This window comes from Odocoileus virginianus, chromosome 20 (genome assembly GCF_023699985.2).
Source record: "Odocoileus virginianus isolate 20LAN1187 ecotype Illinois chromosome 20, Ovbor_1.2, whole genome shotgun sequence".
In the NCBI taxonomy this organism is placed as follows: domain Eukaryota; kingdom Metazoa; phylum Chordata; class Mammalia; order Artiodactyla; family Cervidae; genus Odocoileus; species Odocoileus virginianus.
The window spans coordinates 12,584,083-12,611,575 of NC_069693.1; the positions used below are offsets into that span (position 1 = coordinate 12,584,083).

The 27,493-nt window shown below is 56.3% G+C and overlaps 2 protein-coding genes across 10 annotated transcripts in view; both read right to left on the reverse strand.

Moving 5' to 3' along the window:
• Positions 1 to 470: 470 nt before the first annotated feature.
• NCCRP1 (NCCRP1, F-box associated domain containing) lies at positions 471 to 4,438 on the reverse strand. Its single transcript, XM_020889117.2, has 6 exons — positions 3,958 to 4,438; positions 2,959 to 3,021; positions 2,819 to 2,870; positions 1,923 to 2,018; positions 1,195 to 1,333; positions 471 to 1,061 (listed from the first exon to the last, which is right to left on the reverse strand). Exons 1-6 carry the CDS (start codon positions 4,247 to 4,249, stop codon positions 921 to 923), a joined length of 783 nt encoding a protein of 260 aa, XP_020744776.2. The 5' UTR covers positions 4,250 to 4,438; the 3' UTR covers positions 471 to 920.
• Positions 4,439 to 18,773: 14,335 nt separating this feature from the next.
• PAK4 (p21 (RAC1) activated kinase 4) overlaps positions 18,774 to 27,493 on the reverse strand; it is a 47,827-nt gene continuing 39,107 nt past the window's right edge. For 8 of the 9 annotated variants that reach the window (XM_070450894.1, XM_020889109.2, XM_070450898.1 and 5 more), the window contains exons 4-10: positions 25,022 to 25,483; positions 24,402 to 24,839; positions 23,212 to 23,345; positions 22,881 to 23,007; positions 21,660 to 21,785; positions 20,255 to 20,389; positions 18,774 to 19,750 (exon numbers count right to left, since the gene is read on the reverse strand). In XM_070450894.1, coding sequence (XP_070306995.1) covers positions 19,595 to 19,750; positions 20,255 to 20,389; positions 21,660 to 21,785; positions 22,881 to 23,007; positions 23,212 to 23,345; positions 24,402 to 24,839; positions 25,022 to 25,483 — 1,578 coding nt within the window. In that variant the 3' untranslated portion in view covers positions 18,774 to 19,594. The remainder of the gene's footprint in view (positions 19,751 to 20,254; positions 20,390 to 21,659; positions 21,786 to 22,880; positions 23,008 to 23,211; positions 23,346 to 24,401; positions 24,840 to 25,021; positions 25,484 to 27,493) is intronic. The other variant, XM_070450899.1, reaches the window with a different exon arrangement.

Genomic DNA, 27,493 nt, shown 5'->3' on the forward strand with positions numbered 1-27,493 from the left:
ACATTGTGAGAGTTAGGAGACATGGGAGAAGAGTAAGTAGAGATGCTGCTGCTGCTGCTGCTAAGTCACTTCAGTCGTGTCCGACTCTGTGGGACCCCACAGATGGCAGCCCACCAGGCTCCGCCATCCCTGGGATTCTCCAGGCAAGAACACTGGAGTGGGCTGCCATTTCCTTCTCCAATGCATGAAAGTGAAAAGTGAAAAGTGAAAGTGAAGCGGCTCAGTCGCGTCCGACTCTTAGCGACCCCATGGACTGCAGCCCACTAGGCTCCTCCGTCCATGGGATTTTCCAGGCAAGACTACTGGAGTGAGTTGCCATTGCCTTCTCCAGTAAAGATGCTACAAGGCCATAAATTTGGAACATAAAAGATCAGAGGTTAAGGGAGGCGCTGGAGATCAAGGATTAGAGGACATGCAAGTGGGACATGAACTCGGTGAAGTTCTAAGGAGCAAACACCAGGGAGACAGCATTCCTTGGGCACATGTATTTATTCATTCAGTCAACAAAGGTTTATTGAGCCCCTATTATCTTGTCAAGCACTGACTCAGGAAGAAGTGGCCACTGCCCTCATGCAGAGAGTGCAGCAAAGATGCCAGCAAGACAGACATTCAAAGATGTGTGAAGATGCAACTGAGAAGCCAAGGGCCAGGCAGGATTACAGGGCATAGGAGGTAGTATGTGATCCAGGAGCAGCCAAGGGGACAGGAGGGTATAAAGGGAGAAGGGGGATGCTCAGGGAACATGGTGGAGCCTAAGGGTCAGGAGGTACTAAGGGTTAGGGACTTCTAAGGCTTAGGGAGCTGCTAGGTGATCAGAGACATGCTAAGATATCAGAAGTGATAAGGGAATAAGAAGTCGCTGAGGGGTTGGTATCTTGTATCATCATATAAGAGGTCAGGAGGGGCCCAGGGTCAGCCAATCACTCCCGGAATTGCACAGACACAGAAGAGTCGGTCACCCTAGTCCGCCGCAGCCCACCACGCTCCATCCGGTTCTTGGTCTTGTGCAGGAAGTGGACAAAGCGGACGCCGGGGCCGTACTGGCGGAATACGTGGGACACCTGGGGCGGCACCAGGGTTAGGAAGAAGTTCTTATTAGGGACCCATAAACCCTGCTCTCCTCCCTCCTCCCTCTGTGAGGTCTTGGGACACGAAAGCATATATGGGGGTGGTGGCCAGGGTAGGGCGTCTCACCTGGATCCAGTGGCCGGGAGGGCCTCTCCCGGAGGTGCGGGGGGCCACGTGGTGCTGGGCGATGACTGTGCTGCGGTCAGCGGCCAGCAGCCAGACGTGCAGCTCATACACACACGCGTCCAGTCGGCTGTCCTCGAACCTGGGGTCGGGGGCAGGCCTTCAGCTGCCACCACAGCCCCCACTCCTGGTACAATTGCCGTTCCACACACACACCCACTGGCACTCACTATGTGCACCGGGGCTGGGTGCTGTTTGTGACACGGCAGTGACCAAGACAACTTCTCTCCCTGCTCTCATGGAATTCATAATGGTCCAGTGGGGGAGGTGGACATGTCAATAAGAAGCGCCACCCAGGCATGGTCAGGGCTGGGATAGGGCACATTCGGGTACTGGAGCATAATGCATCTGACCCAGCTTGGGAGTGGTCAGGGAAGACGCCCCGTAGCCCGAGTTCACTCCCTGGTTGAGGAACTGAGATCCCTCAAGCTGTGATACGCAGCCAAATAGAGGGGGGAGTCCACCTCAAGAAAAGAGGGTGACCAACATCCAAGGAAGAAAGAAGAGGCTCTGGGCTGGAGCATTTCAAGAACAGAACGATTCAGAGCAAAGGGGCCGGGGAGATGGAAAGGGCTGTGTCCCGCAGTGGCAGGAGTCTCTCGGGGAGCACGGGGCGAGGCATGCGCTTTGGGGAGCCTGGCTGGGTGGGTGGGCGGGGCGGAGGCACGCACCAGTCCATGACCGTGATACGCGGCTGCTCATCGTCCAGGAGCTCCTCCCACAAGCCCTCGGCCAGAAGGTCCACGCACTGCTGCTTCACCGTCCAGCTGGGAGAGAGGGCACAGGGGAGGGCTGCCATCTGGTCAGCCGGGCCCCCAGAAGCGGGGCACCCTGATCGCCGCACCCTCCTAAAGACATCAAGGGCGCTGGCCTTTGGGGGCTGAGCACCCACTCAGCACCTCACAGCCTCGGTTCCTGTGAGCTTCTCTGAGGGCGATGCATCCTGAACCCGGTGTTGCAGATGGGGAAACCGCGGTGCAGACGGGGAAGGGACTTATCAAGATCGAGCAGCAAAGACTTGGCGGAGCTGAACCCAAGTGCCTGTGACTCGGAGCCCCTGAGTTGCGGCACCCCACCCACTATGCAGAAAGGGGGCCCGGTTTAAAGGCAGACAGCTGGTGGCCTAGGTGACTCTCCCGTTCCCACAGAAAGAGGCTGAGTATAGGAACAGTGTTAACTGCTAGGCTTCCCTGGTGGCCCAGGCAGTTGATGCCGGAGACTCGGGTTGGATTCCTGGGTCAGGAAGATCCCCTGGAGGAAGGGAATGGCAACCCACTCCAGTATCCCTGCCTGGAGAATTCCATGAACAGAGGAGCCTGGTGGGCTCCATCCATGGGGTCGCAAAGAGTTGGACGCAAACTGAGTGACTAAGCACAAGGAACACCTACTATGTGCAAGCTAGCCAGACCCTATGCTGTGTGTTTTATGGGCATGCTTTTATGATCCATCCCGTTTACAGAGCAGGAGACAAGGGCCCAGAGAGGTAAAGACAGCTTTTCCAGGTCCCACAGCGAGGGAGGCCAGAAGAGGGAATCAAATGCAGGCCACGTGTGTCCCGGCCACTCACCTGAGGTTCTGCTGGAGTTTCTCAGTCCTGATGTGCCAGCCGCGGAAATTGCCTGGCGGATGGAGGAGTAAAGGATTAGAACGTGCCCCTGCTCCAGGGCCACCCCCTCCACAGCATGGGGCTAGCCTCCGGGCACTTACCCAGAGCCTCCAGGGGTTGCTGGGTGGGACCGGTAGGGGGAGCTGGCTCATAAATGTTGATGCCTGAAAGGCACAAGGAAGCGGAGCCTCAGGCGGGTTGAAGCTGCCCTCCTTCCTGCAGGCTCCCCGCTCCCTGCCCGCTGGACTCGGCTGGAAGGACGGGAATCAGTGCCCCGCCTGCCAGACCAGCCCAGCCAGGCAGCGGGGAGTGAGTCAGGGCCCTGGGAGAGCCCTGAGAATGTCCTGGGGTCAGAGGGCCAGTGCTCGGAGGGGGAGGGCGTTGTGTCGAGAGGGGAAGAACAGAGGGAAAAAGAGAGAGAGGAACCGAGGAAAAGAGAGAGAATGTGGGAGGAGGGAGATAGCTCCGGGAGATAGTGAAGGACAGGGAGGCCTGGCGTGCTGCAGTCCATGGGGTCGCAAAGAGTCGGAATGACTGAGCGACTGAACATGGGAGGAGGGAGGGAGAGATACAGGGTGAGACAGACCCCATGAGACACAGAGACACAAGATGTAGAAAGAGACAGAGATGCAAGTGAGACAAAGAGACACGCTGAGAGAAAAGGGGACAGAGAAGGAAGTGCTAGAATGCATGGCTGCTCCGTCGCTCAGGCGTGTCATTTTCTTTGCGACCCCATGGACTGGAGCCCGCTAGGCTCCTCTGTCCATGGGATTCTCCAGGCAAGAATCCTGGAGCGGGTTGCCATGCCCTCCTACGGGGGATCTCCCCGACCCAGGGATCGAACCCGCGTCTCCTGCATCTCCTACAGTGCAGGTGGATTCTTTACCGCTGTGCCGCCGGAGAAGCCCCAGAGAAGGACGCAGAGGAATAAAAACACAGAGGGAGCCATCAAGAGACAGAGACGGGGAAACAGCAAGAGAGACAAGGAGACAGACAAAGAGAAGACGTGACCGACGGTCTAGGTGAGCGAGCCCTGGGGAAGGAGACGGAGGCGTGGCGGCCTGCCGGCTGTGCAGCCTCGAGCGGACCAGGGCCCGAACCTTCGGGGTTGGGCGAGCGCAGCAGGTTGCGGTAGAGCGGCCGCCGCAGGAACAGCAGCTTCCAGGTGAGGCGCGGGGGCAGCTCCAGGCTCCCTCCCGGCGGCGCCCACTCTTGCAGCAGCAGCTGCCGCGCGTGGGCCTCGGTTGGCGACTCGGGCGCGGGGAGCCCGGGGGTCTCGGGGGCCGCGGGCGAAGGCGGCGACGGGGGCGGGGGAGGCGACGCCGGCTCCTGGGGGCTCGCGGGTTCCTCCATCCCGCCGCCGAGCTCCGGTCCTTCCCGCACCTCCTCCATCGCTCGGGTCTGGGTGACTGTCCCGGCTCCTCCGCAGGGTTCGGGGTGAACCCGGGGCGGGAGAGGGCGGAGCGCCTCGGCTGGCCTTTAAGTAGAGGGGTGTGTTGGGGGAAGGATCCAGGTCCCCAGGCCCTCCTCCCTCGGGCTCGGGAGCCCGGGTCCCAGCACCTCCTTCTGCCAGGCTGCAGAAGTCCGGGTCCCAGCTCTGCTACGTTTCCCAAGCCTCTTGCTCCAGTTTCCCCAGACATCAGCCCTGGAGAGGGGTGTGACCAAGGCGCTAATGCCAGGGCTCGGCTCGCTAATGAGGCCCATCCACCTCATTAACATCCCGCGTGGCTGGAGGAGAGCTTAATTAATGAAGCCCCCCCCCCCCCCCCCCCGCAACCTCCCCGTCAGCTGGGCATGCCGTAAGGGGTGGGGGTGGGAGGGGAGTCCCGCCTCTGCTTGTTCCTCCTCTGCCCTCATTTGGGACACAAACTTGGGACCTGATATTTCTTTCCCAGAAGCATAGTGGGGATGGGGCAGACAGAGAGAGACCCAGAGAGACCCTGAGCTAGAGATGGAGAGTCACAGAGATGGGGGACCCGAGGGAGACACTGAGATAGTGTCAGGAAGGGAGGTAGTAACGCCTCCTGGGTATTGGGGTGCCTTGCATCTCTTCCTGGGGTTGGGGCAGGTGGTGCAGGCTGGCCAAACCTCCTCCCTGGGAGGTCATAGGGAGTTTGGAGTCAGGGCTGGAGCAATGGCGGGGGCAGGAGGTCAGGGTGCGGAGGAAGTGGGGTGGCGAAGGAACCTGTAGGGCCAGATGCCCAGGGCCACATCCTGCCCTTGCCACATCCCACAGCCCGCCCAGGTAAGCACAGGCTCAATCCCACATAAGTTACCAGTAACAAGCACCACAGTGAGTGCATTCTGCTTGCTAGATGTGTCCTAAGCTTTTACAAGTTCATTTCATCCTCTAACAACGTAGGTGCTACTATTACGGGCATTTTATACGTAAAGAAAAGATAAAAGTGAATGAATATGGAGTTGCGTGCCAGCCGCATGCACCCCAGCATCCAGCTTGCACACCAAGAGTAGGGAGCTGTTGTTATCCCCGTTTCACAGATGAAAAAACAGAGGACTCCCTCACAGGCCTGGTCCCATACCACCCCAGATAACCCCATATGCTTCCCGCCCCAGATTCCCGCAAGATGCTGACAGACACGTTCTGCAGACGTACAGAGTGGAGCTCACACCCAAATGATGATGCTCATGTAATTAACGCCTGTGTGCCAGGCATTGTTCTAAATTCTTTAGGTGGAGTAATTAATTCAATCTCTGTATCTTCCATAGGAAATAGGTACTATTGTCATACCCGTTTTGCAGACTCTTACTTTTGTAGAAGTCTCCGTAACTGAGAGTAGAAGTCTCAGTTACTGAGACTCAGAGAGGTCTAGTAACTCACCCAAGGTTGCACAGCTGCTACGTGGCAAATTGGACACGGAGTCTCATGTGATACATAGGGAAACAGGTTCAAATTGCCTCCAGAGACAGTGGCTCACACAGAAACAGATGCGAGAACATAGTTACATTTTTTGAGTGTCTGCCTTTAGCTCATTAAGTCTTACAACAACCCTGGGAGGTGGGGACGGGTAATAGTTCCTCCATGGACTGACTGGGGAACTGAGCGGCAAGAGAGGTGACGTGACCAATCCTGGAAAAGCTGGGAATTAGCCAGGGCCCTGGGGGGAGGAAGGACCCATAGAAGGGGACAAGCTGACTTATGTGCAGTATCCCTGCTCACCCAGAAGTCCTCAAGAGGTTTCCAAATGCTTGCAGAGCCCATGATACACGCATAACTGGAGACACTCGCACCACCACTGCAAGCGCACAGACCCACACCCAGGCCTGGCTACCTGCCTGCCTGCCTGCCTTCATTGGAGGAGGAGGAAAGGACAGAGTCAGGAGGAGGAGTGTCTGTCTAGTGGAGTCAGAGCTGTCCCCAGGTCAGAATCCGGGGCAGGGATTGGCTCAGAGCCAGAGACCAAAAAAAAAAAAAAAGGCAGGAAATCGGTAGAATGAGGATCAACACCCCTCCTCAGTCTGCCCCCCTCCTGCCTTGGTGTCCACATTATCTCACTCCGGGGGTCCTCAGCCCCTTCTTATACACACACACACACACACATGCCACAGTCAAAGGGGTCTTATGAAAGGTTAAACACAAGTAATCACTCCCCGGCTTAAACCTGCCGTGGCTCCCCAGTGCCCTCAGGAGAAAAATCCTAGCTCTCTGCCAGCATTCGAGGCCCTGGATTTCTGGTCCCTGTTCTCTCCCATCTCAGGGATTTTGCTCCGAAGGTTCTTTCTACCCAGAATGCCCTTCTGTCTCACCCATATCCTCATATCAAGTGATCCCCAAACTTTAGGGCTCACTAGATTCACCCAGGAAACTTATTTTAAACATGTATTTTCAGGCTTCCCTGGTAGTCCAGTAGTTAAGATTCTGCACTTTCAATGCAGGGGGCATGGGTTCGATCCCACATGCCTCATGGCATGGCCAAAAGAAAAAAAAATGTATTTTCAAACCTTACTCCCAGAAGTCTAATTCAGCCCCTGTGGACCCAGAATCTGAAATTTTAGAAACACCCACCCTATCACCCCATACTATGAGAAATATTTTTACTTAAATCTGAGTGATCCGCGAGCCATACAGAGCCAAGTGTCTTTCAACATTAGATCTCCAATGTCTCCTTTCTTCATCTTCTGATCAGCAAAGGTCCCAGTGGGGGGACTCAAGCTCTGAAACAGTGATCTAGAAGCAAAGAAAGCAGGTTGGTGGTTGTCTGGGCTGTAGGGCAGAGGGGTGGCCTTTCTGGGGTGAGAAAAAAGCTTTATCTTAATTGTGGTGGTAGTTATACGGGAGTATACACTTGCCAAAATTCATCAAACTGTGTATTTAGAATGAGTGAGTATGGGGGGCGACTTCCCTGGTGGTCCAATGGTTAGGAATCCGCCTGCCAATGCAGGGGACATGGGTTCCATCCCTGGTCTGAGAAGATCCCACATGTCTGGGAGCAACTAAGCCTAAGCACCACAAATACTAAGTCCGTGCTCTAGAGATCCTGCTCCGCAACAAGAGAAGCCACAGCAATGAATAGCCTGAGCACCGCAACAAAGGGTTGGCCCTGCTTGCCACTGCAATGGAAAGCCTGAGCACCGCAACAAAGACCCAATGCAACTGAAAGAAAAAAAGGGTTTAGGGACTCTCCTGGTGGTCCAGTGGTTAAAACTTCATGCTGCAATGCAGGGGGCAAAGGTTTGATCCCTGGTTGGGGAACTAAGATCCTGTGTTCAGCCAAAAACAATAAAATTTTAAAAAATTAATGGGTGTATTTTCTTGTATGTAAATTATATCCCAGTAAGAAAAAAAGCCAAAAGGATATGGCAGTCCTGACGTACAGACAAGGAAATAGCAACAAACATCCCCCTCCTCTCGCTTGGTTGCTCAGTCACGTCTGACTGTTTGCAATCCCGTGGACTGTATCCTGCCAGGCTCCTCTGTCAATGGGATCTCCCAGGCAAGAAAACTGGAGTAGGTTGCCGTTTCCAACTCCAGGGGATCTGCCTGACCCAGTGATTGAACCCATGTCTCTTGCGTCTCCTGCATTGGCAGGCAGATTCTTTACCACTAGCCACAAGTCTATCGGGTGAAAAAGGCAAGATGTAGAATAGTGGGCCTCATAGGCTTCTAACTTTTATTCTCTCAATAAGTACTTATTAAACATCCACAGTGGCCAAGCCCTCTGTGTTGGTGATATAATGGTAGAAGAACAGCTTCCTATCCCTTTGTGGCTTCCTTGTGGGAGGAGGGATGGACTTCAACAATTTAGGAATTTTTTCTTTCTTTCTTTTTTTTTATTGACCAAGTCATTGGGCTTGTGGGTTCTTAGTTTCCTGACCACGGATTGAACCTGCGCTCTCGGCAATGTCAGCACGGGGTCCTAACCACTGAACCACCAGAGAATTCCCTCAATAAGTAACTAATTAACAAGCAGCACTAAGTGCTTTGATGGTGAAAAAGGTTGTAATGACAGGGAGAAGGAGGGGGTTGGGAGCCTGTTTTAGCTGAGGTGGTCAGGGAAGGCTTCTTAGAGGAGGTGACATTTAAGCAAAGACCTGAAAAGGAGGCAACAGCAAGTGTAAAGGCCCCAAGGTAGGACCAGGAGTGGTGGGTTTGGGGAACGAGAGGGAGCCACAACAAGAGGGAGGAACAACATTGGAGCCACAGTGTGGCTGCGATGGAGGGGGCGCAGGGGAGATGAGATCAGATAGAGCATTAGGGGGCGGCAGCTCTGTAGGATTTATCGAAGTGTAATAAATTCACAGTGAAACTGTGGGGAAAGTTTCAGCTGGGAAGGGATGAACTGATTTCTAGCTGAGTGAGGGCAGAGGGTGCAGGGAAACAATAAAGAAGGAGCTGGGGGTGGACAGGACCAGAGTGGCACCATGGAGTGACTGACGGGTCGAGGACAGATTGAATATCTTTGTTGATTTGACAGAGAGGAAAGCCTTGATTGGCCTTGAGGGTTGAGTAGCGGGCAGAAGGTGGTACCATTTGCAGAGAGGGGAAGATGAGGTCAGAGCAGGATTGACGGTGAGGAGGAAGCAGGAAGCAGTATTCTATCTCAGATGTCAGTTATTGTTGTTGCTTAGTCACTAAGTCGTGTCCAACTCTATTATGACCCTGTGGCCTGTAGCCCACCAGGCTTCTCTGTCATTGGGATTTCCCAGGCAAGAATACTAGAGTGGGTTGCTACACGAACCCATGTCTCCTGCATTGGTAGGAGGATTCTTTACCACTGAGCCACTGGGAAGCCCCAGATGTCAGTACTGGACATCTAAAGGGGCAATATTGGGGGTAGGGGCAGCTGGATGTACAAGGCAGAGCTCAAACACAGGTATCAGGGCTGAGACACAAATCAGAGGCATCACCATGTCAACACCTGAGGGACAGAATGAGATGATAAAAACAACAACAATAATAGCAATAATGGAGCAGTTACTGTGTGCCTGGCACTATGTGCTCTATGTCTATGAAATCAACTGCACCCTGGAAGGTAGGTATTATCATTAAACCAACTTTACAGATGAAGAACCTGAGGCCCAGAGAGGTGAAGTGTCTTACCCAAGGTCACGCAGCCAGAAAGTGGCAGAGCTGGGATTTGAACCTCTGCCGTCTGGCCCCAGAGTCTGCATCTCCTGCAAGCGTGGCCCAGGTTAGGGCCCAAGCTCCTTATGCATCTTGATCCTTCTCACCAGCCATCTGGTGAGTCATCTCTGCTCTCCTGAAACCCTTCCCAGCTCCCCAGACTCTCCCCCTACCCCAGATTCTGGTTTGCAGCCCCATTTCTAAGTCACCGAGTTGGTCCCAGTTTACCTCATCCCCATCTCTGTCCCTTTTGTTACATCCCAACACCTCTGAATTCCACACGTAAGAAGATTCTGAGTTCTCGAAAGTGGTCAGGGGGAAGCCTGGGTGGGCTCTGTCTTCTGCGGTGGGAAGTTGAGCTGGAGTCTGCTGCTCCGTTCGCCCCGATAAACAGTGGATTCATCTCTTAGGGCTGCCGCAGCAAATTAGCACATGTGTGGTGGCTTACAAAACAGATTTATTCTCTAATGGTTCTAGAAGCCAAAAGTCTGAAATCAAGTTGGCAGTCGGCAACCCCTCAGAGGGTCTAGGAAGGATGCCTTTCTCGCCTCTCCCAGCTTCCAGTGGTGCCAGCATTCCTTGGCTTGTGGTCAAATTGCTCCAGTCTCTGCCTCCGTGGTCACATGGCCTTCCTTCACTCTCATTTCCTTATGTCTCACTCCTTTAAAAAAATTATTTATTTGACTGCATTGGGTCTTGGTTGTGGTGCAGGCTCTGGAGTTTGTGGGCTCAGTTGCTCTGCAGCATGTGGGATCCTAGCTCCCCAACCAGGGATGGAACCCATGGCCCCTGCAGTGGAACTGTGGAGTCTCCACCACTGGACCTCTAGCGAAGCCCCCCACCTCCAGTGTCTGATTTGGTGGTTCTGGGGTGGACCCAAGAGGTGATGCTGTGCTGCTGGTCTGGGATCCCTCACTAAGAACCACTGTCCTAGTGGTGAGGGGCAGAAGGCTGCTGAGTTCAGCAGTCCTCATCCTTATCCTGTGTGTCCTTGGGCGAAGGACTTTCCTTCTTTCCAAAGCTTAGCTTCTCATCTGTAAAATGGGTCTATCTATCTCCTCCCCACAGTGCTATGTGAAGTGGTCCATGCTTTCCTGCTCACCCACCGTGAGTCCCGTAATTTTGCTGGTCCTTGACTCGCCAACTTCCTTCCCACCTCAGGACCTTTGCACATGCCTCGCCTTCGGCCTACAAGGTCTTCCACTCCATGTCTCCACCGATGACTTCCTCTCCATTCAAATGTCATCTCTTCATAAGGCACACACCCCTCTTCCTTTATTCTAACAATGCATCTCACTGATTGTTCCCTATTGGTTCATATGAAGCAACTTGGGCGCTCCCCCACCAGGTCAGTTTCCTACTCCCTGCTCTCCTCTGTCACCACACCCCATTCTTTCTTTCTTGAACTTCATGTGGTCTTTAAATACCTATGAGTATGTGGGTATGTTCACTTGGTCATGAACTCTGTCACCCGGTAAGAATGTCAACCTCACCAGGGCAGGGCCTTGGGTGGGGGTTTGTTATTTGTCCCCAGTTCAGGTTTGACACAGACTGGGTGCTCTGTTTGTTCAGCAGGGAGGGCAAGAAGGCCTGGTCCCCAACAGAAGGACGAGGCTCTGTCCAGCCCAGAAGCCACATCCAACCTGCCTCAGTCTCGCTTCCCATGACTGCTGATGAAAAACCAGTATCACCCCCAGGAGTGCCAACTTGGCCCAGGATCCAATCCTGCTGGTACAGAGAAAGAAAGAGTGGGGAGCAGGCACCAGGGCACCAGGGCTTGGACGAGCAGATGGTGGCTTCTCCACCAGGACTACAGAGGATGGGAGAGCCCAGCCAGGTCAAGAGAGGCGCGAGGGTGGGAGAAAGGTGTGCCAGGTTGGGTACCACATCCCCAGGGATAAACCACTGGGCTCTGAGGTGGGGATATGTGTTGAGCCAGCTTCACCTTGTAGGGGGCGACAGAGAGGCAGGATGAGTTGGGGGATAACAGGAGGGAGACAAGATGGGACGGAGGGAGATAAAGAGGAAGACAAGGGGAGCTGGTAAGGAGGAAAACAGAGACAGAGATGAAGACGGAGACAGAAGGAAAGAGAGAGAAATCTAGAGAGGCTGAAGCAGAGAGACAGACAACAGAGATGCTTATGGAGACTGGAATGGAGTTGACCAGATCCAGGGAAGGATCCAGAAGGACAGAGATATCCAGAAGGCATCACTTGGGGGCAGCGGGCAGGTGGGAGTCCAGGGGCAGGCAGGGGAGGGGGCAAGATAGATCTGCCAGATAAAAAATACATGCAAGGTCTCTCCTGTGGCATTGCTGAGGACAGCAAACCACCTCAAGCTTCCTGAATGTCCATCAGCAGAGGCTGTTCCAGTGAAATCAGGGTTCACATGCACCACGGAATACTACTGAGCCACTACCACGGGCAAGGTGGTTTGTGTACCCCACCTGGGACCGACCACCAGAATATAGGTTGCAATAGAGCAAGGTGTAGAAAGATGTGCACATTATGCGAATGTTTGTGCAAAGAACATACGCCAGTATGCGCATGTAGGTATTTCTAGGTACGCACATACGTTTCTGGAAGGAGATGCAATAAACTTGTCTCAGTGGCTGCCTCGGGGGACAGGGACCCGGGGGCGGGGGGCATGCAGAGGAGGGAAGATTGACTTTGTAATTTAGTCCCTTTGGAATCTTTTATATTTTGTACCATGGGCTTCTGTTACCTGTTCAAATACTCAATATGATTAAATGGCAGAATAAGAAAGATAGAGATAGAAAGTTGGGGATAAAGGTGTAGAGAAGAGAGGGAGAGGGGAAGAAAGGAAGAGAGAATTTAACTCTGCCTAACCCAGTGGTCCCCAGACTTCTGCAGATACCTTTGGTCAACCTGGAAAAGGCTGTGAGCTGTCCCCAACCCCCAAGTGACAGGTCAGGACCCTGTTTGCTGCCCCGTCTTGTCCCCTGCCCAGGCCCAATACCTCTCAGTGTTTTCCAAGAGAGTCATCTCTCTTCTGGAGTCTCTTTTTTGGGGTCTGGCCTAGTTTGGTTGATTGCAGCCCCAGAAGACAGAGGCTGACCCTTTCCTGCTCAGACCTGTGGCCCCTCAGGTGCAGTAGTGAGAGATTCTCAGTCTTCAGGAGGCTGTGGCATGGTGATGGCTTTGAACGATGCCTTGACCACTTTCTTGCTGTGTGACCTCAGGCTGGTGACTCAGAGTCTCTGTTCCACAGCGTCCCAGCTATAAAACAGGACAAGGAAGGTACTTCCTCAGAGGGCTGCTAGGAAGGTCGGTGAGCCTGGAGAGTCAGTCGCTCAGTTGTATCTGACTCTTTGCGACCCCACGGATTATAGCCCACCAGGCTCCTCTGTCCCTGGAGTTCTCCAGGCAAGAATACTGGAGTGGGTTGCCATTCCCTTCTCCAGGGGATCTTCCTGACCCAGGGATCCAACCTGGATCTCCTTTAATGCGGGTGGATTCTTTACTGTCTGAGCCACTGGGGATGCCCCAGGAGGATTGGGGTTGCCATTATGAGTTGCCACACACTGGGTGGCTTGAAACAGCATAAATGTATACTCTCATGGTTCTGGAAGCAGAGAGTCTGCAATCAAGGTGTCAGCAAGGACTTGCTCCCTCTGGAGCTTTAGGAGGAGATTTTTTTGCCTATTTCAGCTTCCAGAGGCTGCTGGTGCGGTTTTACTCATGGCCGTAGGACTCTAATCTCTGCCTGTCTTCACGAGGCCTTCATGGGTGTCTCGAATTTCCCTGTTTTTTTCTTATAAGGACATTTGTCACTGGTTTTAGGGCCCACCCAGATAAGCCAGGAAGATCTCACCTCAAGGTCCTTAATCACATCTCAAAGACCCCTTTTCCAAGTAAGGTCACACTTACAGGTTCCATGGGGATGTATCTGGGTTTTTTCTTTTTTGGGGTGGTGGGGGAAGAGGGGAACACTAGTCAAGCCTCTACAGGGTTAAATGAGGTAACCTAGAAACTCAGCAAAGTGCCGGACACAGTAAGGTTTTGATGAATGCTAACCATTCCCTCGATTTTGCCTGGCCCACATGATACTGTTAAATGTTTTTAATTAGTGGCCTACCTTTGAGATTCAAGGACTTTCACATGAACATGGGGATTTCTTGAGGAAAATCAGAACATTTGGCATCATCAGATCAAACTTTTGCAAGGCTGTGGAGCCCTGAGAAGTCACTGACCTTCAAAGGGACCTGTGTGTGGCCACTTCCTCCCCCCGCTCCATGTCACTTGTCTGGCCCCGGGGTGTCAGAGTTGGAGCGTCCAGGAGCAGATCTGTCCTGCTCACTGTTGCAGCCTTTCCGCCCAGCCTGAGGCCTGGCTCAGAAAGTCAATGAGGGCGTCCTTGGTGGCTCAGTGGTAAAAAAATCCACGGCTAATGCAGGAGACGGGGGTTCGATCCCCAGTCTGGGAAGGTCCCACATGCCGAGGAGCAACTAAACCCACGTGCCACAACTATTGCGCCCGTGCCCTAGAGCCCAGCAGCCACAACTACTGAAGCCCATGGGCCCTAGAACTCGTGCTCCGAAGCAAGAGAAGCCACCACAATGAGAAGCCTGCACACTGCAACTGGAGAGTAGCTCCCATTCAATGCAACTAGAGAAAAGTCAGGGCAGCAAGAAAAACCCAGCACAGCCATAAATAAATAAACAATTTTTTTTTTTTTTTTAAAGAAGAAAGCCAATGAGGGACTCACGGCTTTAGGTCTGGCCCCTGTAGGCCATGTGACCTCAGTCTCATCTGTGAAATGGGGGAAGGTGTGGGATGATTCCTTGGCTCTTCCCCCTGTGGGACATGGCGGGAGGCAGGCACGAGGTTTGAGGTCCGCAGTGACTTACTGCGGCAGATAAACTGCCATCCTCATTCCGGGCTGCATGTTAGAATCTCCTGGATAATTCTCCTTTTAAATACCTGTAACCAGACCCCAACCCACACCAAAGGGGGTTGCCCTTTGCTTACAAAACAGACCTTCATCGTGGCCTTCAAGGCCTTTATTCCTCACAAGCCCCTCTCCTGTTCTTTCACTCCTTCTTGTATGCCCTTCCTTTTCCCATTCTTCTCATGGGAGTCATTCTATTGTGTGAACAAGTCTCTTTTTTGGTCTTGCAAAATGTTGCTGTTTAGTCGTGCCCAACTCTTTTGGGATCCCATGGACTTTAGCCCACCAGGCTCTTCTATTCATGGAATTTCCCAGGCAGGAACACTGGAGTGAGTTGCCATATCCTTCTTCAGGGGATCTTCCTGACCCAGGGATCAAACCTCAGTCTCCTGCATTGGCAGGCAGGTTTGTTACCACTGAGCCACCTGGGAAGCCAGGACTATTTTATATCCACAATTTTTCATCTGCAGACTTGGTTGGCTTGGCTTCTTCCTGTGGGCACAGGTGGGCCCTGGCTCTCCTCAGCTCCCACATAAAGACTGCTGCCGTGAACATCCTTGGGCACGCCCCCTCATGGTCCCAAGAGAGAATTTCTTTGGGAACTCACCCAAGAGTGGAATTGTTAGGCGATTCGCACTTGGAGCACTTCATTTGACTAAAACAGACATTAATTTTTACCTGATTCGTAATGTTAAAATGATAGCTCATTGTTAAAATTTGCTTTTTTTAAAAAAAAAAAAACAGTAAATGTTTATTATTAATTTATTTGTGGCACTGGGTCTTAGTTGCAGCATTGAGATCTGTCTTCATTACAGCATGTATGATCCTTAGTTGCGGCAAGCGGGCTCTTTTTTCTGTTGCGGCATGGAAAGTTACTTGGAGCACGTGGGATATATTAACAATTCCCTGACCTGGACCCCCTGCATTCTGAGCTCGGAGTCTTAGCCACTGGCCCACCAAGGAAGTCCCTGGAATTTGTGTTTCTCTGATTACTAATGAGCTTGACCACCTGTGCATATCCTTGTTGGTTTTTGGAATTTTTTCCTTAGTTGCTTGTTTATACCATTGCGTATGCCCATTTTTCTGTAAGGAATGCTCTTTTTCTTATTTAAAAAAGATATATCTTAAAGATGTTAGGATTTGCAAATATTTTCTCCCATTCTGAAACCCAGTACATTTGCCCATTTGTCCTTCCTTGAAGAAAATTAATTTTGGCATAATCAAATTTATATTTTTTTCCTTCGTATTTTATTCCTTTGGGGTTTTCAGAAGTCCTTCTCTGCCCCTAGGTTATCAATTATTTTCCTCCATCAACTTTATAGTTGACCTTTCATGGTGATGTTTAATCCAGCTAGAGAAACACTGTCCGACAAACTAAGGTAATAGTTTTCACATCTCTAATGTGTAATTCTCAGCCGCTTGCCAGAAGCAGCAACTGAACGTGTGAAATGTGGGTAGGGCAACAGAGAGACTAAATACTTAATTTTATTTCAATTTAAAAAGTAAATAAGCACGTGAATAGCGGCTACTGCCCTGCACTGTACCGACCTCAGTTGTATTTGGTAAGGAGTCAGTTTTTTTTCATGCTGCTGCTGCTGCTAAGTCGCTTCAGTCGTGTCCGACTCTGTGCAACCCCATAGACGGCAGCCCACCAGGCTCCCCCGTCCCTGGGATTCTCCAGGCAAGAACAATGGAGTGGGTTGCTATAAGATGAACCAATTTCCTCAATATCGTTATTAAGCAATCTATTCCCCCCACCCCCCATCCGTTTGCTCTTGTGTACACTTGGGTCTGCTTCTGAGTGTTCTGGGGTGAAGCCTGGCGCATTTAGTGAACAGCAAGATCTGGTAGTGATAGAAGTTTTAGACGCACAGCTGCCCAGAATAGACTACATTTCCCAACCTCCTTGTTGCTGAGCGTGGCCTTGTGATTAACTCAGGCCAAAGGGGCCACGGGGAAACCTTTGGGTTACGTCCTTAAAGGGGAGGGGCATGCCCTCCTATTCACGTGGGAGGGGCCGCAATCCTAGGATGGAGGGCATCCGCATCCCCTGGAAAGCTTGTTAAAATACAGATTGCTGGCGCCACCCAGAGTCTCTGATTCAGCCTGGCGTGGGGCCTAGCAACTTGCATTTCCAGCAAGTTCCCAGGGATGGTGCTGGCCCAGCAACTACACTTTGAGAGCCACCAGTCCGACTTGTTTCAATCACTCATTTTGTGTCGGTGTAAACACACGTCTGACCCACAGGTGAGTACATCCCTGACTCCCCTTCCTGGGCGTCTGCAGTTCAGACCGGCACCCAGAGTGCCCCCTGCTGCAGCGGAGGCAACGTTCACTCGGTGCCTGGTCAGTATCTTGTGGACAGAGGGAGTCCTCCAGGCCACGTGGCTGGGAGGGACGTGTCCGCTGCTACTCTGCCCCACCTGCGCTTCTAAGAGCTCCCTTGTACTGTAGAGACGGGAAGTCTGAAAACTCCTTGTAGAACTCCCTTGCCAGTGGACATCAGTGAGGTCCTGGCGGTAGGAGGCACTGGAGTGGGAGCAGAAGGTAGAAGTGGGGAGAGCAACCCCGTTCCAGCCACAGCTGACCCATTCTGGGATTCTGGTCCTGCCACTGACTCCTTTGTTACTCCAGCCTCCAGGAGGCGGCGGTCTCCTGCCTTTAATAACTGCTGGTTGGCTCACTGGCTCAGCGGTCAAGAATCTGCCTGCAATGCAGGAGATGCAGGTTCGATCTCTGGGTTGGGAAGATCCCCTGGAGGAGGAAATGGCAACCTGCTTCAGTATTCCTGTACGGACAATACCATGGACAGAGGAGCCTGTCGGGCTACAGTCCATGGGGTCACAAAAAGCGACACAATGGAGCAACTGACCACTGCACGGCTGGGTCCTCTGGTCTTCCCAGCGCCTTGGAAACCAACCCCCTGGATTAAGCCCTGCCCCTCCCTGCTCCCGGACCCCACTGGAAACAACTGCAGAGGATGACTGATACCCTGGGCACCCTGTCTGCGTGGTACCTGGAGGGAGGTCTGGAGGAGGAGATGCCCTCACACCACCCAAGACCCTTCTTGAAACAGCAGTGACGGTGACTGAAGGTGACAGCAACAGTGGAGTCTCCATGGAACCATGCAGAGCTGCCCCCATCACACAATGGATGGGCAGATGATTCCCGTCCCTGAACCTAAAGCTCTCCGGGTATCCCGTGAGTTCACACAGGACCTTGAGGAAGAGACAGCCATCTTCTCTCCACTGGCCTTATCTGGCTCTTGGCTCGGGGCGTAGCAGCCTCTGCAAGGAGCCCGGAGCTATCCTTTTTTCTATTTTCCGTAACAACTTGTATAAGGTGGGAATTACCTGATCCATCTGTCGGGTGGAATTCATTTGTAAAAGTACTCCAGTTTGAAGCTCTGTGTGTGTGTGTGTTGTCAGGGGGTGGCTGTGGAGGGCGTATTTCAGTCTTTTCTTGTGCTCCCCATACCAATTTTGGCATATATATATTTTTTCCTCCCATAGAAAATGTATCCATCTCACCCAGGCCTCAAACACACTTGTATACAGCAGTAGTTGGCAGTACTGCTGTTTTAAATCTCTATGTCTGTCTGTCTATCATGCATGTGTTCAGCCAGGTGGTCACACAGAGCCCTGATTCTTGGGGGACTCAGGGCCTGTGGAGAGGGGTGCTAAGGGGGCAGGTGCTGACAGTGGGGGCGAGACAGGACTAAGCCGGACTCTCTGGGTCTTCTCTACACTGTCTGCCCGCACACCAGCTTGAGGTCCCTGCTGCCACTGATGCCTGGAGGGCTCTGGGTGGGGGGTTCCCTCCGTGCTCTCCCAGGTGCTGGAGAGGGTGTGTGCAAAGCCCACCCCAGCCTGGGGCACAGAATGCAGAAGCAGCGGTGTCACCTGTCAACGGGCTTTCCTCCTGAGACCCAGGCTCAGCCCCCACCTCCCCAGCCTCAGCCTGGAGGGAAGGACTCAGCCAATGGAATGTTTCTGAGGCTGGCAGCCTTGGGTCCCTCTGTTGTAGCCGATCCCCCCAAAGCCCATCTGCCTGCTGACCAGTTTCCTAACATCAGCTCCCAAGGATCAGTTCTCCACTGAATGCGCTCCACCCAACTGTTATGTTTGCAGCAAATCGCAGACATGGCAAACTGGTCATCCTGGCATGTGGACTGGTCAACTGGCTGCCTTTCCAGGCCTGGGGTCATCGATCCGGTCCCCATGAGAAGGCACGTTACTGGCTGCTGGGCTGGAATTCCCCCCCCACTCCTTGCTAGAGACATGGCCCTGGCCCATAGTGGGTCTGTAATCCTGGGGTCAGCCAAGCCTACCCCCAAGCCTAGAGCCCCACCCCACCAGCTCTCCCCACCAGCAGGTTGGGGTTTGGGGGTTGGGGGGAAGTTCTACACACTGCACACACACAAAACAAGAAAATGTTTTAATTGTAAAACTAACTTGAGGGAGGGGAGGGCGGGGCTGCGCTGAGGGGCCAGGAACCTGATTCTTCAAGCGGTGGTTCTGTCCCCGGAGCCACCCCGCGGGCCAAGGACCATCTGTCCCCAGATGGGGGCTAGAGTGTTATAAAATGGCAATATAAATAGACTTCTACAAAAGAGGAGGCTGTCCAGGTGCAGTAGTCAGGTTCTGCAGAGGCTGGGGGTGGGTGGGAAGCCCCGCCCCCTGGATCCCAGGTCCAGCCACACAGAGGGGCGCGGGGCGAGGGAAAAGGCCACTCTTCAGACATTCATGATCGACCCCTGCAATGGCTCGGGGGGAGGGGCTGCGTGTCAGGCGAGGTCTCAGACACCCCCACCTGCAGGCTGGAGGACCCCGGAACTGGACCTTCCACATGCGCGCGCACACACACACACACACGCACACCTTTCGTAGTGTTGTCTCCACCCCCGGCAGCCCCCATGGCAGATTTCCAGTGATGGGAGGCCGCCTGCCCTTCCTGGAAACAGGAAAACCCCGGGGATGGGCCTGTCCCAGAGGGTGGGGGTGGTGGGGGTGGGTCTTGGGAGCCTCACTTGCTCCCACGAGTCCCTGTGTTTCTTCCAAAGTCACAAAATCACAACCGGAGTTCAGTAGTAGGGTCCTGCACACCCCCCGGCAAGGAGGGTGGCGCCACACGGAGTGTCTCCCGGGCTGGGAGGAGCGGGGGCCGGCCCCCCTACTGGCCTCTGGCCGGGCAGGGGTGACCCAGGGGGCTCTTTGGTTCAGGGGTGGGGGTGGCACCGGGCCTCATCGGGTGCGGTTCTGACGCATGAGGGGCACGATGCTGGCGGGCGGGCCCGCTTTGGCCAGGAACGGGTGTTTGAGCAGCTCGGCCGCCGTGGCCCGCTGGGCCGGGTCACGCACCAGCAGGCGGTCCAGGAAGCCCTTCAGGGATGGTGACACCTGTCGGGAGGGGGTGGGAGGGTCAGTGAGCGGCTCCACTGCTCACTTGCCATCAGGCCCCCGGTTTCCTCCGACCCAAGGGCTGATGGCATTTACTGCCCAGGGAGGGGCAGAGAGGCCCTCAGCATCTACAGCTTGGCCCCAGGGGCTCACCACCTCCCCACCTTCATGATTCGGCAGGAGCTGGCAACAGCTGGGCCCTGGAGGCACCCCCTTTTCACCAGGCAATTTCCCCACCAGGAAGGCCCCTCTGCTGGACCTCGCTGCGGTGCGTGCCAGCCAGCCTGAGCACAAGCTCTGAGGGGGCTGAGGGCACAGCCCACACAGATACTCGAGGCCTGGGGGGACGTGGGAGTGACTCGGCACGCAGTAAGCACCTCCTTAGAGCCATCAACAGCCTCGTCCTGCCCACACCCTGAGCTGTCCGTGGGTTCGGGGCTGGGTGGTGCCCTCCCCCACCCATGTGTGGTCTCCCCCGCACCCGCCACCTGCGGGAGGGCCCACCTTGTGTAGGTTCTTCAGTCGGGGCGGCAGGTTGTCCCGGATCATCTTCATGGCTTTGAGGGGTGGCTCATTGAAGTAAGGGGGCTCCCCATCCACCATCTCGATCACCATCACCCCCAGAGACCAGATGTCCACCTGTGGTGGGGGCAGGGCAGCAGGGCTGAGCTGTGTGGGTGTGGCCAGCGCTTGGGGGACACCCACAGACGGTGGCCCTGCTTCCATCTTTGCCTCTTCACTCTGGAGTTTTGGGGCCCTGAACACTGATACTCAGCCTGCCAGACCCTATGCACTCCTCACCCAGGGAACCCCCTGAAGGGTTCTGCCCACCCTGCATCCATCCCCTTCTTTTTGCTACCCCCTCCCCCTGCCCCTGGATTCCTCTGGAGAACCCCCTCCTTGCTACTTCAGTCCATGGTGCATGATCAAGCTGTCTTAATCAGCAGAGTGCGGAAACAGTAATTGGGTCAGAAACGGACACGTGACCCAAGCTGAGCCAATCACAGTCAAACCTGAGACTTTAAGCAAGACAGTCAGGAGAACAGTGCTCACAGGCAGGGAGACGTGTCCTGAAGTTGCCAGGGTCATTTCTGCTCTGATGGGGGCAGCACCTGCCTGAGTGAGGACTACTCGGGGACAATCAGAGCCGGGAGGGACACTGCACACAGACAGCTGGGCATGAAGCCTGTGCCCCCGCCAACTTTTTAGTCCTAGGGACCCACACTTTTCCACTTTGCTAAATCCGTCTTGAGAGGTTTTGTCACAGGAAGTCCTGGTGGAGATGGTCCCTCAGAATCTGCTACCGGCCTCCCCTCCCAATGTGACCCCACTCCTGCCTGCAGTTCCCCAAGCTATGCTTCCACGGGCACCCTGGCCAGGCACTGGGTCAAGTCTTATTGACTGACTGTCGTCAGAGGCACAGGCCATAGCTGGAAGACCTCAGGGCCAGACAGGGAATGGCAGGGAGCAAAGCAGGTTAGTGTAGGCAACACAATGGGTGGGGGCTGTGACCAAGATGAAGGTCCCCCTGCTCCTCAGCACCTGACTGTTGCCATGAGGGAATGTGGCCTCCTTGTGCCCAGATCACTTGGATTCACAACAGGGGATCAAACTCAGACTCACATGAGAACTCTTTTTAAAAAAATGCTTGCAAGAGCATCTTCAGAGTGCTTCAGCCAGTTTGAAGCCTCTGCCCCAGGCTGGCAGGCAGGGCCGGGGCTGCTTCTGCCCAGCCTCCTGTTCCCATTGCCAAGCACTGGCTCTGAACTAGAACCCAGTTGGTGAGGAGTGCACACAGGCAAGTCTGTCCCTGGTGACCAAGCCCCCTCACCCCAACACTCTGGCTGTTCTGGACTGCGACAGCATAAACCAGTGCTGATAGCAGGGTGACCGGCTGCCTCTGGCTCACCTCTGGCCCGTAGGGCAGGCGGGAGATGAGCTCCGGGGCCATCCAGTAGGGCGTGCCCACCAGGGACTTCCTCCGTGGCACCTCCTTGCTCACCTGGGCGCAGAACCCGAAGTCTGACAGCTTCACCTGGAACAGGGTGCAAAAGTGGGGATCAGAGGTGCTGGCGGGGCAGAATGAGCAGAGGCGGTCACCTGTTCAATTCCTCAGCCTCTGACACACTGGGTTTCTACATGCCACCCCGAGGTTAGAGCCTGACCTCGGCGGAACTCTGCCGTCTCCTGGCTGGGGCCCTCAGCTGTGTCAGCTGCCCGAAATCACACATCTGCCTCCTTGACAGGGTCTGTGCTGAGGCTCTTGGGGGAGGCAGCCTGAGTCCCGTGGGTACCAGAGGCTGGGCAGGGATTTGGACCGGGGCTGGCTCCCAATGCTGTGCCCTGGGCCCTGGCTTCCCGGCAGGCGGCATGTCTTCAGTTGGCAGGGGATGAGAGCGATGCTGCCTGTCCCTCTGCAACAACCACCTCCCCAGGAACCAAGGATTCACACCTTCTTGGGAACTATGGGCCCTGTTCAGACTCCTGAGGATGTCAATGGACCCTCCAGAGAGCATGCTCACACAGTGCACATACAGTTCTGTGCTCACCTGTGTCCCCCAAACATGTCTGTAGAATCTTCAAGTGTTTATGACCCGTACCGAGACTCCCTGGGAAGCAAAGCCTTCCCCCGACCCCCCTGCCTCTGTGAACTGACTTAACTTTCCTGGGGGAGCGCAGGCAGATCACCAGAATCTGGTGAAAGTCAAGGGCCCTCTCCCACTGAAAAATCACATCCACTCTTGGAATATGAATGCAGGTTCTGGGACCATGAGGCTTATCCATGGACTGCAAACTCGGAGCTTTGGTCCAGAAGACAGGACCAAGAGTCCACGGCCCAGTCTTGGATGCCAGGCCAGGAGTAGGTTCTCACATGGCTGAGAGCTGTGGCCGGCCACCCAGATACAGTCTCCCCTTTCTGGGTCCAGGGCTAGACTCCAGTTCTCAGTGGCTGGGGCTGATGATGGCAGAGACCCCCACTCACCTGAACCCCTGACTCTGGACTGATGCACAAGGAAGGAATACACGTACTGCTCCTCAAAGGTCTGAACTGGGGGTTGGGCCCACCCTACATGCAGGGGGAGAGCTGGGCATAAGTCAGGGGAGGCCAAGCCACCCCACCACTGCTCACCCTGCCGTCGTGGGTCAGCAGGATGGAGTCGCTCTTGATGTCCCGGTGGATGACCCCCTGGGCGTGGAGCACGGACAGGGCCTGCAGCACGGCCAGGCACACGGCGGCAATCTGCTCCTCGTTCATCCTGGGAGGGCAGGCAGGTGCGGGGCGAGGGGTGAGGGGGGCAGACAGGGCCCCGCCCTGGGGTCTGATGGGGACAGCGAGTTGGTTCTGAGATGTGGCCCCGCCCCAAGGGTCTGGCGGAGAGCAGTCCTGTCATGGGAGAGGCCTGGGGGCACTCTGGGGACCCAGGAGGCTGGGTGCCACGGCGTCCAGCTGCCCGACTGACCTGGTGTGTGTGACGATGTCGGTGAGGGCGCCTCCCTCCAGGAACTCCATCACCACCCAGAGCTCGTCGCCGACCAGGTAGCTGTTGTACATCTCCACCACGTTCTCATGCTGGTAGTCCCTCATGATCACCACCTGCACGCGGGAGGCGGGGTTGGCACCGTGGAGGGAGGACCGCCAGCCCCTGCTGCCAGAGCCCTCCCTCTCGGCCTGGGTGGGGGCCCTGCCAAACTGCAGGTCCAGTTCCACCTGCCACTTCTGCTCATCGGGGTCCAGTCCAGGGACTGTCCTCCCACGGCCGAAGCCCAGAGACCCACAGGCAGCGAGGGGCCTGACATCTGTATTCTATTCCAGGGTGCTCCCACCCCATGCACACCTCACATTGCTGATGTTGATCTCTGATCAGCCCTGAGTGGGTCTGCAAGTGGCCCTGATGGCCAGGCTGGCACTGGGAGAGGGCGCTGGGACGAGAGCATTAAGCACAGGGCTGAGACTGGAAGGACGAGCAGGCAGCTCAGACACAAGGCAGGGGTGGGGGTTAGATTCCAGGGGCAGGAAGGCCTAGCAAGGCAAAGCCTGGAGGTGGGGGACACGATGCTCACTGTGCGCAGCTCCGGCAGGCCACTGCGTGGGGGAAGGGTGACAGGCTCAGGCCTGAGGGGCTGGGGTGTGAGCGGGGAGCTTCAGGGCCCTGGCCTGGGGACAGGGGTGGTGGGACCTCTCTGAGATGGGGAACCAGGAGAGGCAGGTGTGGGGTCAACACTGTGGGGCCAGCATGGGACTTGGTGGTGAGGGGCTGGAAGGCACGCAGAGGGTCAGTGGGGCTCGGGGCCTGGAGCTGAGGCTTGGAGCCTGGCCAGGCCAGGCCAGGATGGCATGGCAGTGGGTATCGTGGGGACAGAGGAGACAGCCTGGGGAGGCGTGAGGAGTGAAGACAGGAGCTAGTCTCAGAACCCACGCCTGGCAAACCCCAGCCCCACAGAGCCTCTCCCAGTTCTCAGCCCTGCACGCCCTCTAAACCATGGGGTAGGGGAGCCCCGGGAAGGGCAGGTGGGGAGGCGGGGAGCCCCGGGAGGAATGGGGCAGGTGGGGGAGCCCTGGGGGGAGCAGGGGAACCCCAGGAGGAGCAAGGGGGGCAGGGAGATCTGGGGGGAGGCGGGAGCCCCAGGGGGAGCGGGGCGGCAGGCCCACCTCGTTGAAGAGCAACTCCCGCCGCTGCTGCTTGCGCAGGTCCATCTTCTTGACGGCCACCAGCCTGCCGGAGCTGCGCACGGTGGCGATGCACACGATGCCGGTGGAGCCCTCACCGATCTTGATGAAGTTGTCCAGGTAGGAGCGGGGGTCGCCGGGGTCCACCACCAGCTGCAGGGCAGCCCGGAACTGCTCGTGGGACACTCGCTGGGGTTCCCGCTGTGGTGAGCGGGGGCCGGGGGGCCCGGGGGCGGGGGGCACGGCGGGGGCGGCGAGGGCGCGGGCTGGAGGGGCCAGCTGGGGCTCAGAGGCGTGGGGGCCCAGCACTCCAGGGCTGGGGGCGCCGTGGGCTCGGGCAGGGGGCCGGGAGGAGGAGGACTGGGGGACGGCCAGGCCCCCCACTGATGGCCCATTGGGGGCCATGTTGTGAGGCTCCCCCTGCAACAGAAAAGAGAGGCGGCTGTCAGGGGAGGGGCTGGGGGACAGGGACCCCGGCTGCGGGACAGACATATGGCGGTCAAGATGGAGATGGACAGTGTGCTGGGGCGGGCTGGAGTTGGTGGGCGGGAACAGGGTGGGCAAGGCGACGGTCAGGGGTCCTGGGGTGGGGGAGTGGTTACCTGGGTGCCCCGGGACGGGTGGTCCGTGTCAGCCCGCGGGTACGTGTTAAAGGGCCGGCCAGCCGCCACTTTTGCCCCGCTGGCTAGACTGGCGGGTTGGTGGGGGGTGCCGACGTCAGGCCCAGAGAGGGGGCGCTTGTCCCGGGAGGACTCCTGGGGCCCTCCTGAGCCCTCCCTGGAAGACTTGGGCCTCTTGTCCAGCCCTGCCCGCCGCCTGTCACCACTGCTGCCACCCGCCTCGCCGTGACCGGCCCCCCGGCCTTGGCTGCCCGCCTTCTCTGGGCCCCCTCTGGCCATGGCGGCCTGCTCCGTGGGCATCCCGTTTTCCTGGCGGGCACGGGCAGGTGGCGGCGGGCTGTCTCTCCGCAGGGAGTTGGACCGCGTCACCGACATGTTCTCGAACTCGTCGAGCAGCAGCGTGAGGGCCCCATCCTTGGCGCCTTTGCTGCCCCGCACGATGGTCTGGGGTCCAGGGCAATGGCAGGGTGGGGGCCGGGCAAGGAGGAGGGGGACACAGGACGGGTATCCAACACAGGTGGACAGGACAACACAACACGCACAGAGACAAGACAGAGACGCAATGAAGAAATGCCATGGGGTGATGGTGGGCTGGGAGGGTGGGGGCGGGCCCGGGAGGCCCCCACAGCCCCTCCCCCAGCACCGAGCTGCCCCGCACCCCCCATTGGGTTGTTGCCCCGGGGCTGGGAGCACAGGTTCCCAGGATGCCCCTCGGAGAAGCACCCCCTGCTCTTCCTAGTTCTCCAGGCTTGGGGGGCAGGGGCGGTCCCTGCCCTACGGGGTGGAGGGGAAGGAGGGCAGAGGCCACGCCAGCCCATAATAAGCCCTGGAAAGCTGCAAATTACAGGATGCGGGGGCCAGAGTCCAGCTTGGCACTTCCTTGCCTGCAGCCTGGCAGGGATATGAGCCCCAAACACGCTCTCTGCTCCCACGGAGGCTGAGGGTGGGGAAAGTAAAGTGAGAAAGGTCTGGGCCCGGAGCAGAGGGCAGGAGAGCCCAAGGGCCGGTGTGGGGGAACGTGAACGTAAAGTTTGTCCCAGGCCCACACTGCCTGCCATGGCCACCATCCTGATCCAGGTCACTGCCTCCAAGGCTCCCCCCAGGGGCCCTCACCCACAAGCCCCAGGCACACAGGGCCTCTTAACTGCTCCTCAAACACACCAGACATACCCCAACCTCAGGCACTGGCTGCTCACTCTGCCGGGAACACCTTCACCTCTGCCTGCTCGGGGCTCCCCTCCCCAGTGCACAGCCCCCTTCAGATCTCTGCTGCAGACTCTCCTTGATTTCCTGTGGTCTAAAGTGCCAGCCTCGAACCCTCCCTATTCTGCTCTCTTGCTTTCCTTTTCTCTAGAGCACTTAGAACCAGCGGACGTGAAGGCTGTGTACAGCTGTCCGTGGCCTGCTCCCCTGGTGCAGTGTTCGTGAGGGTGGCCACTGTTTCTTCCTGGCTGCTTCAGCTCTGGCTGCATCTAACGTCTAGAACAGTGGCTGGTATGCATAAGGTGCTCAGTAAGTACCTGCTGAGTCCATGAGTGAGTGAGTGAGGCACCAGCAGGCTGGGAAGGGGCGGCCGGAGCAGAGCACAGGCCCCAGTCCTAGGCATCAGTCACTGGCAGGCAGGTCCATGGGCTGCCAGACATCATGAGGCCAGCACTGCCTCAAATGTGCAGAAAACTCGAACCCCGCAAAACCCACCGACAGACCACCGTGCCCTGTGGGCCAGCCCCTGCCCCCTGCCTCTCCCTGGACCCTGGCTGCTAGTAGGGCAGCCTGGTCTTGCCCCAGGCGCCCAGTGAAACAAGGGAGACAGACACCTGCTCAGGCTTTGGTGCTGGAATAAGAGGTCAGGAATCCCTGGGGGGGTTGGGGAGGATTTTTAGGAAGTGCCTGAATGAGGGCATAACCAGCAGGCATGCAGACACAGGGCCTGGCAGCGGGTGGGACCGAGGTGGGCGGGTGGGGCCAGCAGGCCCAGATGAGCTGGCACCCTGCCTGCGCAGGCAGCTGCCCCTCCAGTGGCCCTGGCCGATTCACCAGAAGGCAGAAACAGAGACTTGGATGTAAGATCTTGCTTTTCTAGGCAGTGGCAAAGAATTCAAAGGATCCCAAGCCCCCTACCTAGGGCGTACAAACACCTCAGTGGGAGACCCTGGAGGAGAGCGTTGGCCTGGGGCTCCTCCCGCCAGGCTGGGCTGGGCAGGGATGGGCTGGGCATGGCAGCCAGGGCACCAGTGAGCATGAGTCAGCCCCGGGCCTGCTGACCAGCCCACCCACCCCCACCCCCGCCCCTCGGAACAACCCAGGCTGCCCTTCCTGGTTCCCACTGCCCTTCGGGTAAAGTCTATGCTCCAAGGCTGGCTTCGCAGGCTGCGGGGGCCACACCCCCTGCCCCCAGACCAGCCTCACCACAGGCCATGCCTGGGGGCCAAGACCATGGAAACAGGAATGGGG